The sequence below is a fragment of the Schistocerca cancellata genome, chromosome 8 (genome assembly GCF_023864275.1).
Source record: "Schistocerca cancellata isolate TAMUIC-IGC-003103 chromosome 8, iqSchCanc2.1, whole genome shotgun sequence".
Taxonomy (NCBI): domain Eukaryota; kingdom Metazoa; phylum Arthropoda; class Insecta; order Orthoptera; family Acrididae; genus Schistocerca; species Schistocerca cancellata.
In genome coordinates, this window is record NC_064633.1 from 73574685 (window position 1) to 73587205 (window position 12521).

The 12521-nt window shown below is 42.0% G+C and overlaps 1 protein-coding gene across 1 annotated transcript in view; it reads right to left on the reverse strand.

Annotated features, from left to right (window-relative positions):
- Positions 1–1663: 1663 nt before the first annotated feature.
- The window catches only part of LOC126095365 (phorbol ester/diacylglycerol-binding protein unc-13-like), a 560121-nt gene continuing 549263 nt past the window's right edge, over positions 1664–12521 (reverse strand). Inside the window, exon 11 of the mRNA XM_049910171.1 lies at positions 1664–1735. Coding sequence (XP_049766128.1) covers positions 1664–1735 — 72 coding nt within the window. The remainder of the gene's footprint in view (positions 1736–12521) is intronic.

Genomic DNA, 12521 nt, shown 5'->3' on the forward strand with positions numbered 1-12521 from the left:
AATGTACTTTCCTTTTACTTATTTTTGTGAGTGAATGGTGAGTGGTGAGTTATGAAACCGAACTGCTCACTCGTTCCATTGAGTGAGCAATTCTGATCCAATCTCCGGAAAGAACAGTTTTGCCCAGTTGGCACAGTTTTGGAGTGGATACTGAGGCCACGTTTCTAAATTCTGATACTTCTTATAGCTATATAATTACACTCCTGGAAATGGAAAAAAGAATACGTTGACACCGATGTGTCAGACCCACCATACTTGCTCCGGACACTGCGAGAGGGCTGTACAAGCAATGATCACACGCACGGCACAGCGGACACACCAGGAACCGCGGTGTTGGTCGTCGAATGGCGCTAGCTGCGCAGCATTTGTGCACCGCCGCCGTCAGTGTCAGCCAGTTTGCCGTGGCATACGGAGCTCCATCGCAGTCTTTATCACTGGTAGCATGCCGCGACAGTGTGGACGTGAACCGTATGTGCAGTTGACGGACTTTGAGCGAGAGCGTATAGTGGGCATGCGGGAGGCCGGGTGGACGTACCGCCGAATTGCTCAACACGTGGGGCGTGAGGTCTCCACAGTACATCGATGTTGTCGCCAGTGGTCGGCGGAAGGTGCACGTGCCCGTCGACCTGGGACCGGACCGCAGCGACGCACGGATGCACGCCAAGACCGTAGGATCCTACGCAGTGCCGTAGGGGACCGCACCGCCACTTCCCAGCAAATTAGGGACACTGTTGCTCCTGGGGTATCGGCGAGGACCATTCGCAACCGTTTCCATGAAGCTGGGCTACGGTCCCACACACCGTTAGGCCGTCTTCCGCTCACGCCCCAACATCGTGCAGCCCGCCTCCAGTGGTGTCGCGACAGGCGTGAATGGAGGGACGAATGGAGACGTGTCGTCTTCAGCGATGAGAGTCGCTTCTGCCTTGGTGCCAATGATGGTCGTATGCGTGTTTGGCGCCGTGCAGGTGAGCGCCACAATCAGGACTGCATACGACCGAGGCACACAGGGCCAACACCCGGCATCATGGTGTGGGGAGCGATCTCCTACACTGGCCGTACACCACTGGTGATCGTCGAGGGGACACTGAATAGTGCACGGTACATCCAAACCGTCATCGAACCCATCGTTCTACCATTCCTAGACCGGCAAGGGAACTTGCTGTTCCAACAGGACAATGCACGTCCGCATGTATCCCGTGCCACCCAACGTGCTCTAGAAAGTGTAAGTCAACTACCCTGGCCAGCAAGATCTCCGGATCTGTCCCCCATTGAGCATGTTTGGGACTGGATGAAGCGTCGTCTCACGCGGTCTGCACGTCCAGCACGAACGCTGGTCCAACTGAGGCGCCAAGTGGAAATGGCATGGCAAGCCGTTCCACAGGACTACATCCAGCATCTCTACGATCGTCTCCATGGGAGAATAGCAGCCTGTATTGCTGCGAAAGGTGGATATACACTGTACTAGTGCCGACATTGTGCATGCTCTGTTGCCTGTGTCTATGTGCCTGTGGTTCTGTCAGTGTGATCATGTGATGTATCTGACCCCAGGAATGTGTCAATAAAGTTTCCCCTTCCTGGGACAATGAATTCACGGTGTTCTTATTTCAATTTCCAGGAGTGTATTTTATGTGGGAAGTAACATCCCACTGGACTCGAAGAGGAGTCAGTTGCTCCCTAAATTCACTGCTGCTGGAGTCCACGGAGACATATTCAGTTTTTTAGCAACGATGAGGATCTGTAAAAAGAAGAAAGTACCGTTATTATGCCAAACAAATTCCAAGATAATAAGCGAGTTATGCTAAAGTGGGGCTATTCTGTTCACGACGCTAATCCGCCTGAAATAGGAAATGTTGGAAGAATGGGCACAGAGTCTGGGTCGTTCTGCCTTCACTGTGTGTCAGTACCTCTGTGTCGCCGCCTGTGATTCTATGGTAAGGGTGTTTTTGTTACATTATTAACAGGACAGAACAACAAATTGTATAGGTAGGGAACTTCTGATGGTTTATGGCCTTAGTTAAAGAATACAACGTCTAAGAACATAGGTTATACAGTGTGTGTGTGTGTGTGTGTGTGTGTCAACTCATATTGCTGGCCTTTTCCACAAAGATCTGGTTTGGCGCGTCCTTCGAAATGTCTGCACGTGGGGCCCTTTCACCTCATACACGTGGGGCTATATGCGCTCTGTCGAACTATTAGTTTAACTGTTGCTTTACAGCGAAATTCTAGAGAACGCATTTTCTTGGTTTCTATTCAGGTGGTCCCTATACACAAAAGGAAAAAGCCAAGTAATTCATGGTCAGACGAAGATATGAAACAAGCAGTAACAATGCCAGAAATGTGCCACATGATTTTTACAATTGCGTGTAGGTGCAAAAGGACGAAAAATGTGGATTCTGACACTGAAATACACTGAGCGGGATAGCTTCTTGAGTAGGTGTAACAGCTTCACCATTTTTATATACTGTGATTTCTGCCTTCTTTAGATATTTGTTTAATACTTAGTTCGTGAAAAGGAATTTCCACATTTATACCTTGCAATGTATTCACAATTAACATACCGAACTGTATCACTTTAACAGTTTTAAAAAAAAATTCACGTCATATTGTAAAGGAATTACAGTTGAAATGAGCGGAATAGCGCCGCTGTATTCTTTAATTCTGTCAACCGCCCAACACCCAACTGATGTAAGATCCATCACAACAAAAACCAGAGTGACGCAACATCAGGTATATTCTGCTCCGCACCCAAAGCCGAGTACACAGCTGTAGCGGCTGCTGCAGATCGGCAAAGAGAGAGAGGGGGAAGTATAATGCTGGTGGCACTTGGTCACTCAAATGATGGCATCGTCTTTCTTATTTTCTTTTGGATGTTGCAATAGTAAACATCTTCATCTTGTGGAATTGTAATAATTGAGCAAAATAAGACTATCATTTTTGTCACCGTATTTTTGTAAGGCATTTTTCAAATGGGAAAGATATAAAGAGAAGGGGAAAGCAAGCATTCGTCACAAAACACAAAGCACCAGTTCGTGGAGTTTCCCGTTTCATATCGAATCAATGGAGGTAAAATAAGATTGCAGTACTGAACAAAATACGTAAAAAAATTTTTTGACATAAATATGAGTAAAACGCACATATAAAAGTTCTAAACGCACACTGACAACAAGGAAAAACCACTAAATGAATTTAAAAGTGTTTTATCGAGAAATATATGCACAAATCTGTATATTTCTAGAAAACATTGTAAAAAAGAAAATAAATATCTTTACTGAGATTACTGCAGACAGGGAAAAATCACATAAAACCTTCAAAACATAATGCACACAGTGCACAACTGAAACAATTAAGCCCATTAGGAGCCAAAAATGAGCCTGTTGGCTCCAAAGAGTCGATACATACAACGCTACATAGTAGTTCCACTCAGATGAAGAACTTTCACATCCCTGCGAACTCAAGGGAATAAATTGGTATGTGCGACAAATATGACCTCTGTCACGCAAGTGCTAAACGAACTACTTAATGAAAAGACAGGCTCTACAACTTTAGCGAATTAGCCATATCGGCATTACGTATTTATGTTATTTATTTATTGATTTATATAATCTGAAAAGATTATTGCCATCAAGCCCTTTCTTAGTTTCAGGCAGGCTTTCTACATTTCTTGTATTACGTTCATTACGATAAGCGTGTTACAGATACATAATTCAACATAGAAAAATTACTATAGCGCACAAGAAATTTACATTTCTTCATGAGGACCACAGGGTGAATATAAAGTCTTTCCTTGATTACAATAATTTATATCTAAATAGTTATGCTAGATACTCTTAAAGCTATGCAGTTTGTTCCAAATAGGAGCTTAACTCATATACTTTTTCTATTATGGATACACTTCCACCACCAATTTTGGAAATCTATTGGTCTGATTATTAAGAATTTATCACACTGTTACGGAAGACCAGAGGGTACAATTCAGCAACAGCTAACTTCTTAATTCGAGATGAAGATAAGAAAGGGATATTAAGGATTAATGCACCACCGGCGATGAGGTCATTAATGACAAAGTAATTGCCCACATCGGCGAAGGATGAGAGAGAAAATTGGCTGTGCCATTTTGAAAGTGGCCATCCGATATTTGCATTAAGCAGTTTAATGAAGCTAAGGGAAAACTTCAATCTGTGTTGTCAGATTTCAGTCTGTGTTGTCAGATGGGGATTAGGAAGACCTCGTTCTGTTTTTTCTTTTGTTTTATTTCTTTAATTTTTTAAAAGACATTGGACGACTTGATGAGGAAGTTTCTTATCTAATCTCCGCTATTACAATTAATTTTATTAGAAAATGGTGAAGCTGATTGTAACTGATGACAGATTCAGTTAAAGTACGAGTACTCAATCTGCGTTTCTGCAGTGAGCTATCACTTTCAGCCGCAAGAAACTTTTATTTTTTGGGGAACCAAGCTTCTTCCAGAGCTTTTCAACGAACTGACTCGTGTGGAGCAAGAAAACTTCCTTCTAAGGAAACCTTTGGTCCTACAGTAACTTTAAAAGATACTGCGACCACTTGCCTACTAGGTGGCGGCACATACGCATACGCACCCCACTGCTTCAGCAGGAAGTGCTCGCTGTGTCGCATTCTGTACCTGAATCTTCCTGTCTAGTGCCCTAGGGTGACACCCAAACACTGAAGTGATGCGCAGTTAAGGATGTGAGTGCGCCTGATACGTTCTGCTCACAGGGGATGAAGAGTACAGAGTCGTGCGCTTTCTGGTCGTGTGGTTTGCGACCCGTGACGTCTGCGTTGCGTTTCCGACCACAAGTATTTCAGCTGTGGATGTTGCGACCATTAAAGGCAGTCGCAACAGTGTCGGAGGTTATGACGACCGTTCTGCAATAAGGACATCCCTTCACAAATTTGTCCGGGCTTAGGACTGGCTATACACGTAGTACACAGGTATGTTTAAATGTTTAATTTTTTTAATTTTTACCTTTTCTTCATTTTTTACGTTTTTCTTTCTTTAACATTACTGCAGCAAATGATTAAAATTCTTGTCTTACTTTATGAATTTTAACATCTCTCTCGATTTTTGTACGAATTCCCTCGAGCCGTATATTCTTATAAAGTCTAATAATCTTTCGTCAGGATCTATGAATCTTTTTCTTCCTTCTTGATGAGGCAGACCAATGGAAACTTCTTTAGTTTCAAATATAGCACTACTGCTTCCTTGACCATATAGTCAACGAATTTCATGACCTTTTCTCCATTAGACACTTGCTCCATTATTGCCAACCACGCTTCGTCGACACCGTTAGATGGAACGTGTGCCACTGCAGCACACATGTAGCAAAACAGTAGGACTTCTTCTGTATCAATGTACTACTCTGTTAATTCCAGTTGTTGTATGTTCTTTCACATGTTGAGGGAACCGAAAATTGCAACCAGAAAGAGAGATGTAGTGAAACGCTGTTTTCATATAATTAATTGTAGCCATTTCACTGTGTAGCACTGTAGTTTTCGGTGACAACGCAGGCCTCTTATATTTCAATGCGGAAAAAGTTTTTCATATGTATTTTGACTTCTGTCGAGGAGCAAAGGGAATGTCCCCCTCCATAAGAACAGTACCACTTTCACATAGGATTTTCTCCTCTTCCTCACAACAGAACACCAGGATTCTTTCGTCAAGAACAGGTCCATCGCAAGTTATGCGCGCGCGCGCACTGACACACACACACACTCACAAAAATGTTTTCATGATTTGAACCTCCGAACTATTGTCAGGATTCTGGCTCATCCCAATAGCTTCCCTTCTTTCTTTACACAATGCAGCCTTGAAGTTGTCATAATATGGCACATTTGGAAAACAGGCACTCTCTTTTCTTCGTGGACTCTTTTCCTGCACTTATGCATTCGCTTCCTAATCTTCGCCAGGTGGGCAAGAACGTTGCTGTTTAGCCGTGACTCTGTATTTTGCAGTTTTTAAATGACCTCAGCACTTACTCAGGCACAGTCATTTCGTATACTCGTCACACTTTCTGTGACCATCCTACAGTAGGCACGGTTTCCCTTTCGTTGCTGGAATTACTTACACTACTCTCAATGTATAGAGCTCAAATAGCTTACGCCTCGAAACTGCAAAACTGTAAGAAAAAAAGAAGGCTGTCAGCGAGGGACTGCTTGACTAACGGTGAAAACACATCCGCTGCTCGTGAACGACTGGCGTAAATGAGCTCTGGTCGAAAACCCACGGAGCTAAACTGATTCGTCAGACGTCTCACGGGACCTGCGACACTTATAGTAGGTCGGATAGCCCACATAGCAGGGAATAGTTTGTGGGGTCGCGTGTGTGGTATCTGTCACTATCCCACGCCTCACACTACAGTTATTGTCAAACCTGGTATTTGGCAGAGCTGGGGCAAGCACCACATTGGCTCATCGTTTCTAATTCTGGTTCTCCACAGAAAAGAAGGGATGAAGTAGTGAAGGCAGCGGAGGATCAAGTAGGTAAAAAGAAGAGGGTTAGTAGAAATCCTTGGGTAACAGAAAGAATATTGAATTTAATTGATGAAAGGAGAAAATATAAAAATGCAGTAAATGAAGCAGGCAAAAAGGAATACAAACGTCTCAAAAATGAGATCGACAGGAAGTGCAAAATGGCTAAGCAGGCATGGCTAGAGGACAAATGTAAGGATGTAGAGGCTTATCTCACTAGGGGTAAGATAGATACTGCCTACAGGAAAATTAAAGAGACCTTTGGAGATAAGAGAACCACATGTATGAACATCAAGAGCTCAGATGGAAACCCAGTTCTAAGCAAAGAAGGGAAAGCAGAAAGGTGGAAGGAGTATATAGAGGGTCTATACAAGGGCGATGCACTTGAGGACAATATTATGGAAATGGAAGAGGATGTAGATGAAGATGAAATGGGAGATACGATACTGCGTGAAGAGTTTGACAGAGCACTGAAAGACCTGAGTCGAAACAAGGCCCCCGGAGTAGACAACATTCCATTGGAACTACTGACGGCCTTGGGAGAGCCAGTCCTGACAAAAATCTACCATCTGGTGAGCAAGATGTATGAAACAGGCGAAATACCCTCAGACTTCAAGAAGAATATAATAATTCCAAACCCAAAGAAAGCAGGTGTTGACAGATGTGAAAATTACCGAACAATCAGTTTAATAACCCACAGCTGCAAAGTACTAACACGAATTCTTTACAGGCGAATGGAAAAACTAGTAGAAGCCGACCTCGGGGACGATCAATTTGGATTCCGTAGAAATACTGGAACACGTGAGGCAATACTGACCTTACGACTTATCTTAGAAGAAAGATTAAGGAAAGGCAAACCTACGTTTCTAGCATTTGTAGACTTAGAGAAAGCATTTGACAATGTTGACTGGAATACTCTCTTTCAAATTCTAAAGGTGGCAGGGGTAAAATACAGGGAGCGAAAGGCTATTTACAACTTGTACAGAAACCAGATGGCAGTTATAAGAGTTGAGGGACATGAAAGGGAAGCAGTGGTTGGGAAGGGAGTAAGACAGGGTTGTAGCCTCTCCCCGATGTTATTCAATCTCTATATTGAGCAAGCAGTAAAGGAAACAAAAGAAAAATTCGGAGTAGGTATTAAAATCCACAGTGAAGAAATAAAAACTCTGAGGTTCGCCGATGACATTGTAATTCTGTCAGAGACAGCAAAGGACTTGGAAGAGCAGTTGAACGGAATGGATGGTGTCTTGAAGGGAGGACATAAGATGAACATCAACAAAAGCAAAACGAGGATAATGGAATGTAGTCAAATTAAGTCGGGTGATGCTGAGGGTATTAGATTAGGAAATGAGACACTTAAAGTAGTAAAGGAGTTTTGCTATTTGGGGAACAAAATAACTGATGATGGACGAAGTAGAGAGGATATAAAATGTAGACTGGCAATGGCAAGGAAAGCGTTTCTCAAGAAGAGGAATTTGTTAACATCGAGTATAGATTTAAGTGTCAGGAAGTTATTTCTGAAAGTATTTGTATGGAGTGTAGCCATGTATGGAAGTGATACATGGACAGTAAATAGTTTGGACAAGAAGAGAATAGAAGCTTTTGAAATGTGGTGCTACAGAAGAATGCTGAAGATTAGATGGGTAGATCACATAACTAATGAGGAAGTATTGAATAGGATTGGGGAGAAGAGAAGTTTGTGGCACAACTTGACCAGAAGAAGGGATCGGTTGGTGGGACATGTTCTGAGGCATCAAGGAATCACCAACTTAGTATTGGAGGGCTGCGTGGAGGGTAAAAATCATAGGGGGAGAACAAGAGATGAATACACTAAGCAGATTCAGAAGGATGTAGGTTGCAGTAGGTACTGGGAGATGAAGAAGCTTGCACAGGATAGAGTAGCATGGAGAGCTGCATCAAACCAGTCTCAGGACTGAAGACCACAACAACAACAACAATAATAGAATGTAAGCGGGCGTGGTTGCAGAACTGGAGAATGCATTCTGTTACAATGGACCTGGGTTGGTGACATCTACAGTGGAAGTAACGGACGCATGTGGCACGAGGTGGATTTACAATGCAGTCGCTTTCATGTATGTAATGGTACGGTAGCGAGGTGTGTTTCACCGCCCCCGTGCTGTGAAAATTAGTCTAAGACCTGTCTCTGGGTACGAGATTATGACCAAAAATGTAATATAATCATTAATAAACGGAGATGTAGATGAAGAAAGAATATAGAGCCGTTTTCAAATGTTGACCTTGGAAGTTGCCGCAAGTACCTCAGTTGAATAACGCAAACAGCAGTGATTAAGGAAAAAACAGTAGATAGATAGTCTCCTGGTTTGCCAGTTTACACCACCCTTCGTGGGAGACGACGAAGGACCGTTTAGAACCACAGGAACGAACATCTTACTTCCTTATCTGCGTGGAGAAGAACGTACTTCAGATTGACGACAAAGCGTAGATAATAGGCTCTGACTTAGCAATTCTGGCAGGTAGGGTCGACGGTTTGTTCAGTTCGTCTGTGTTTTCTTTAAACCGCTTGGTGTATTAGTCGACATCCCTTTCAGGATGGTCAGTACATCATCTTTTTAGTTGAAGAGACTCTTTGTTTCAAATACGAGAATGATTATTTGTTTAATTTAGTAATTTGCATTAGGCAACGGTTGACTAAAAAGGGGAAAGGAATACAGTAGAAGCCGAGTGAGTAGCACTGAGAGATGAAATACTAAAGACAGTAGAGAATTAAATAGGTAAAACGACAAGGCCGAGTAGAAATCCTTGGATAACACAAGAGATATTAAATTTATTTGATGGAAGGAGAAAATTTAAAAATGCAACGAATGAAGCAGGTAAAAGGCAATATAAATGGTTAAAAATGACAGTGATAGGAAATGCAAAATTTCTAAGCAGAAATGGCTGGACGACAAATGTAAAGATTTAGAAGAATGTTTCACTAGTGCAAAAATAGAATCCACCTCCATAAAAAATAAGAGACATTCGGAAAAAAAAGAGAAGCAGCTGTAAGAATGTCAAGAGCTCAAATGGTAAATCAGTCATAAGAATAGAAGGGAAAGCTAAAAGGTGGAAGGAGTATACAGAGGGTCTATGCAAGAGAGTAACTTGAGAGCAGCATTGCAGAACTCTAAGTGGACGTAGATGGAGATGAGATGCGAGATATGATACTGCGAGAAGAATCTGACAAAACTTTGAAAGATGTTAGTCGAAACAAGGTACCGGTAGTACATGATATCCCGTCAGAACAACTGACAGCCTTGGGAGAGCCAGCCGTGACAAAGCTAGATGTTTCTGATGGTATGGATGTTTGAGACAGGCGAAATACGCTCAAATAATTCCAATACCAAAGAAAGAAATTTCTGACAGACGTGAAAATTAGAGAACTATTATTTTATTAAGTTATGGTTGCAAAATTCTGAAACTAATTGCTTACAAAAGAATGGGAGAACTGGTGGAAACCAACCGCGGGGAATATCAGTTTGGATTCCGGAGAAATGTAGGAACAAGCGAAGCAATAATGTCCTATGACTTATCTTGGAAGATAGGTTATGGAAAGGTGAACATACGTTTATAGCATTGGAAGGTAGACAGAAAACGAAGGGCTGTTTACAACTTGTAAGCCGGAGGCCACTCATAAAGGTCGTGGGGCATGAAAGAGAGGTGGTGGTTGAAAAGCGAGTGAGACAGGGTTGTAACCTATCCCCGATGTTATTCAATATGTATACTGAACAAGCAGTTAAGGAAATCAAACAAAAGTTTGCCGTAGGAATTAAAATTCAGGGAGAAGAAATAAAAACCTTGAGGTTTGCCGATGACATTGCAGTTCTGTCAGAGGCAGCAAAGCACTCGGAAGAGCAGCTGAGCGGAATGGACATTGTCTTGAATGAAGAGTATAAAATGAACATCAACAAAAGCAAAACGAGGATAGTGGATGGCTCTGAGCACTATGGGACTTAACTTCTGTGGTCATCAGTCCCCTAGAACTTAGAACTACTTAAACCTAACTAACCGAAGGACATCACACACATCCATGCCCGAGGCAGGATTCGAACCTGCGACCGTAGCAGCCGCGCGGTTCCGGACTGAGCGCCTAGAACCGCTAGACCACCGCGGCCGGCTAAAACGAGGATAGTGAAATGTAGTCAAATTAAATCAGGTGATGCTTAGAGAATCAGATTAGGAACGAGACACTGAAGGTATAGATAAGTTTTGCTACTGGTGCTGCAAGTAACTGATGATGGCCAAAGTAGAGCGGATATAAAATGTAGACTTGCAGTTGCAAGAAATTAATTTCTGAAGAAGAGCAATTTGTTAACATCTAATATAGGTTCAAGAGTTAGGAACTCTTTTCTGCAGGTATTTTTCTGGAGTGTAGCCATGTATGAAAGTGAAACGTAGACAATAAATGATTTGGATAAAAAGAGAGTAGAAGCTTTCGAAATGTGGTGCTACAGAAGAATGCTTAAGATTAGATGAGTCGATCACATAACTGATGAATAAGTATTGGATAGGGTCGGGAAGACGAGAAATTTGTGACACAATTCGATCAAAAGAAGAGATCATTTGATACGCTATATGTGTCAGCCGCTGCCAAGGTTCATGTAACGTCTTTGTGTGCAGAGTTTTTAGTGACTTATGTGAGAAGGAAAGTATGTAGCTTGGGAAATGACTCTGAAACAATGTAATCAACCACATTAGGTTCATAGCAGGGTCCCTTACTTCAAATTGCTACATATACCCTCCTCCATCACCCCTGAAAGTTTGTAACATCATCGTGGAATCACTTTGTGTAATGTCTCGGGGCCGCATCTGTCCAGGGATGACATTCCTGGAGGCTGCAAAATCCGTCTTCGCTACAGTACCTGCTGTTGCTGGCATCAAAGTGGCCGCTGTTCTCATTTCACACGCTGCCGCACAGCATGCACTATATATGTCACAGACTCACTTTCACCCTGACAGAACGCAGAATACTGTGAACGTTCTCTGTTACATTCAGCTATTATGTGATACGTCACACTGTAGATCGTCTAACTTATAGACAGTTCTTACAATACAATCTCGCAATAGAATTTTCATTAACAGCAATGACCAGAAATGAAAGAAGGATTTGACTTTTGTATATAATACCATCTAGAAATTTTCTTGTTTTTCTAAGGGTCGTGGCGAACTAAACTGATGACATGCTATGAACATTTAATGTAAGAATACCTGATGCTGCTTTAGTAACAGAAGAAAGAGACTGGAAAGATGTAGCAATATTTGAGAACATTGCATTGATATACCAGTTTCCTAAAAGAAGTAAGAATCATAACAGGAGTAGCTTAATGACAATATTCGTTGATGACTACCAACTTCCTACTGCTGATAATAGGAAGTTCCTTCTCATTTTTTTAAATTCGATATAACTATTAGGAGCAAGAAAATAATTGTTTCCACACTGAAGTACCCAAAATTTTGTTTGTTAAATATCAAGATCTGATCCCAATGAAAATTGTAATCAATGGTCAGAAAAGAAACTAAGTAAATTATCTACATAAAGAAACATTAAAAACAGAATAACAGAATTCAGTCACATCGAATGGATCTCACACAGACTGAATAAAACGGGGAGGAATACAAATTTCCTCAGGTTATTTGAAACAAGGGGTGCACCATTCGAACTATATGGCAGTGGGCCAGGACAAAACTCAGCAGCTGCTCACAGAACACGACTTTTTAACAAGAGCAGCTAGATTCGGGCCCTCACACAGAATAAGAACTCCAGCAATCATGTAAGCATTGGGAGCTACAAAGTCATGTATTAACACATAGATTATAACTGTAGGATCAGATGGAGAGACAGTGTCACGTGAATGGAAGACGATGTAATACACAAAATAATAATCAGCTCACTTGCACTGTGTAGTTGACATATACATGTCCAAGTAACCGTCTACAGAAATGCACCCTGTAGTGTGTGGATAGCCAATTATATCAAATGTGATATGTGTAATACCAAACAATTTTATTCTGGTATG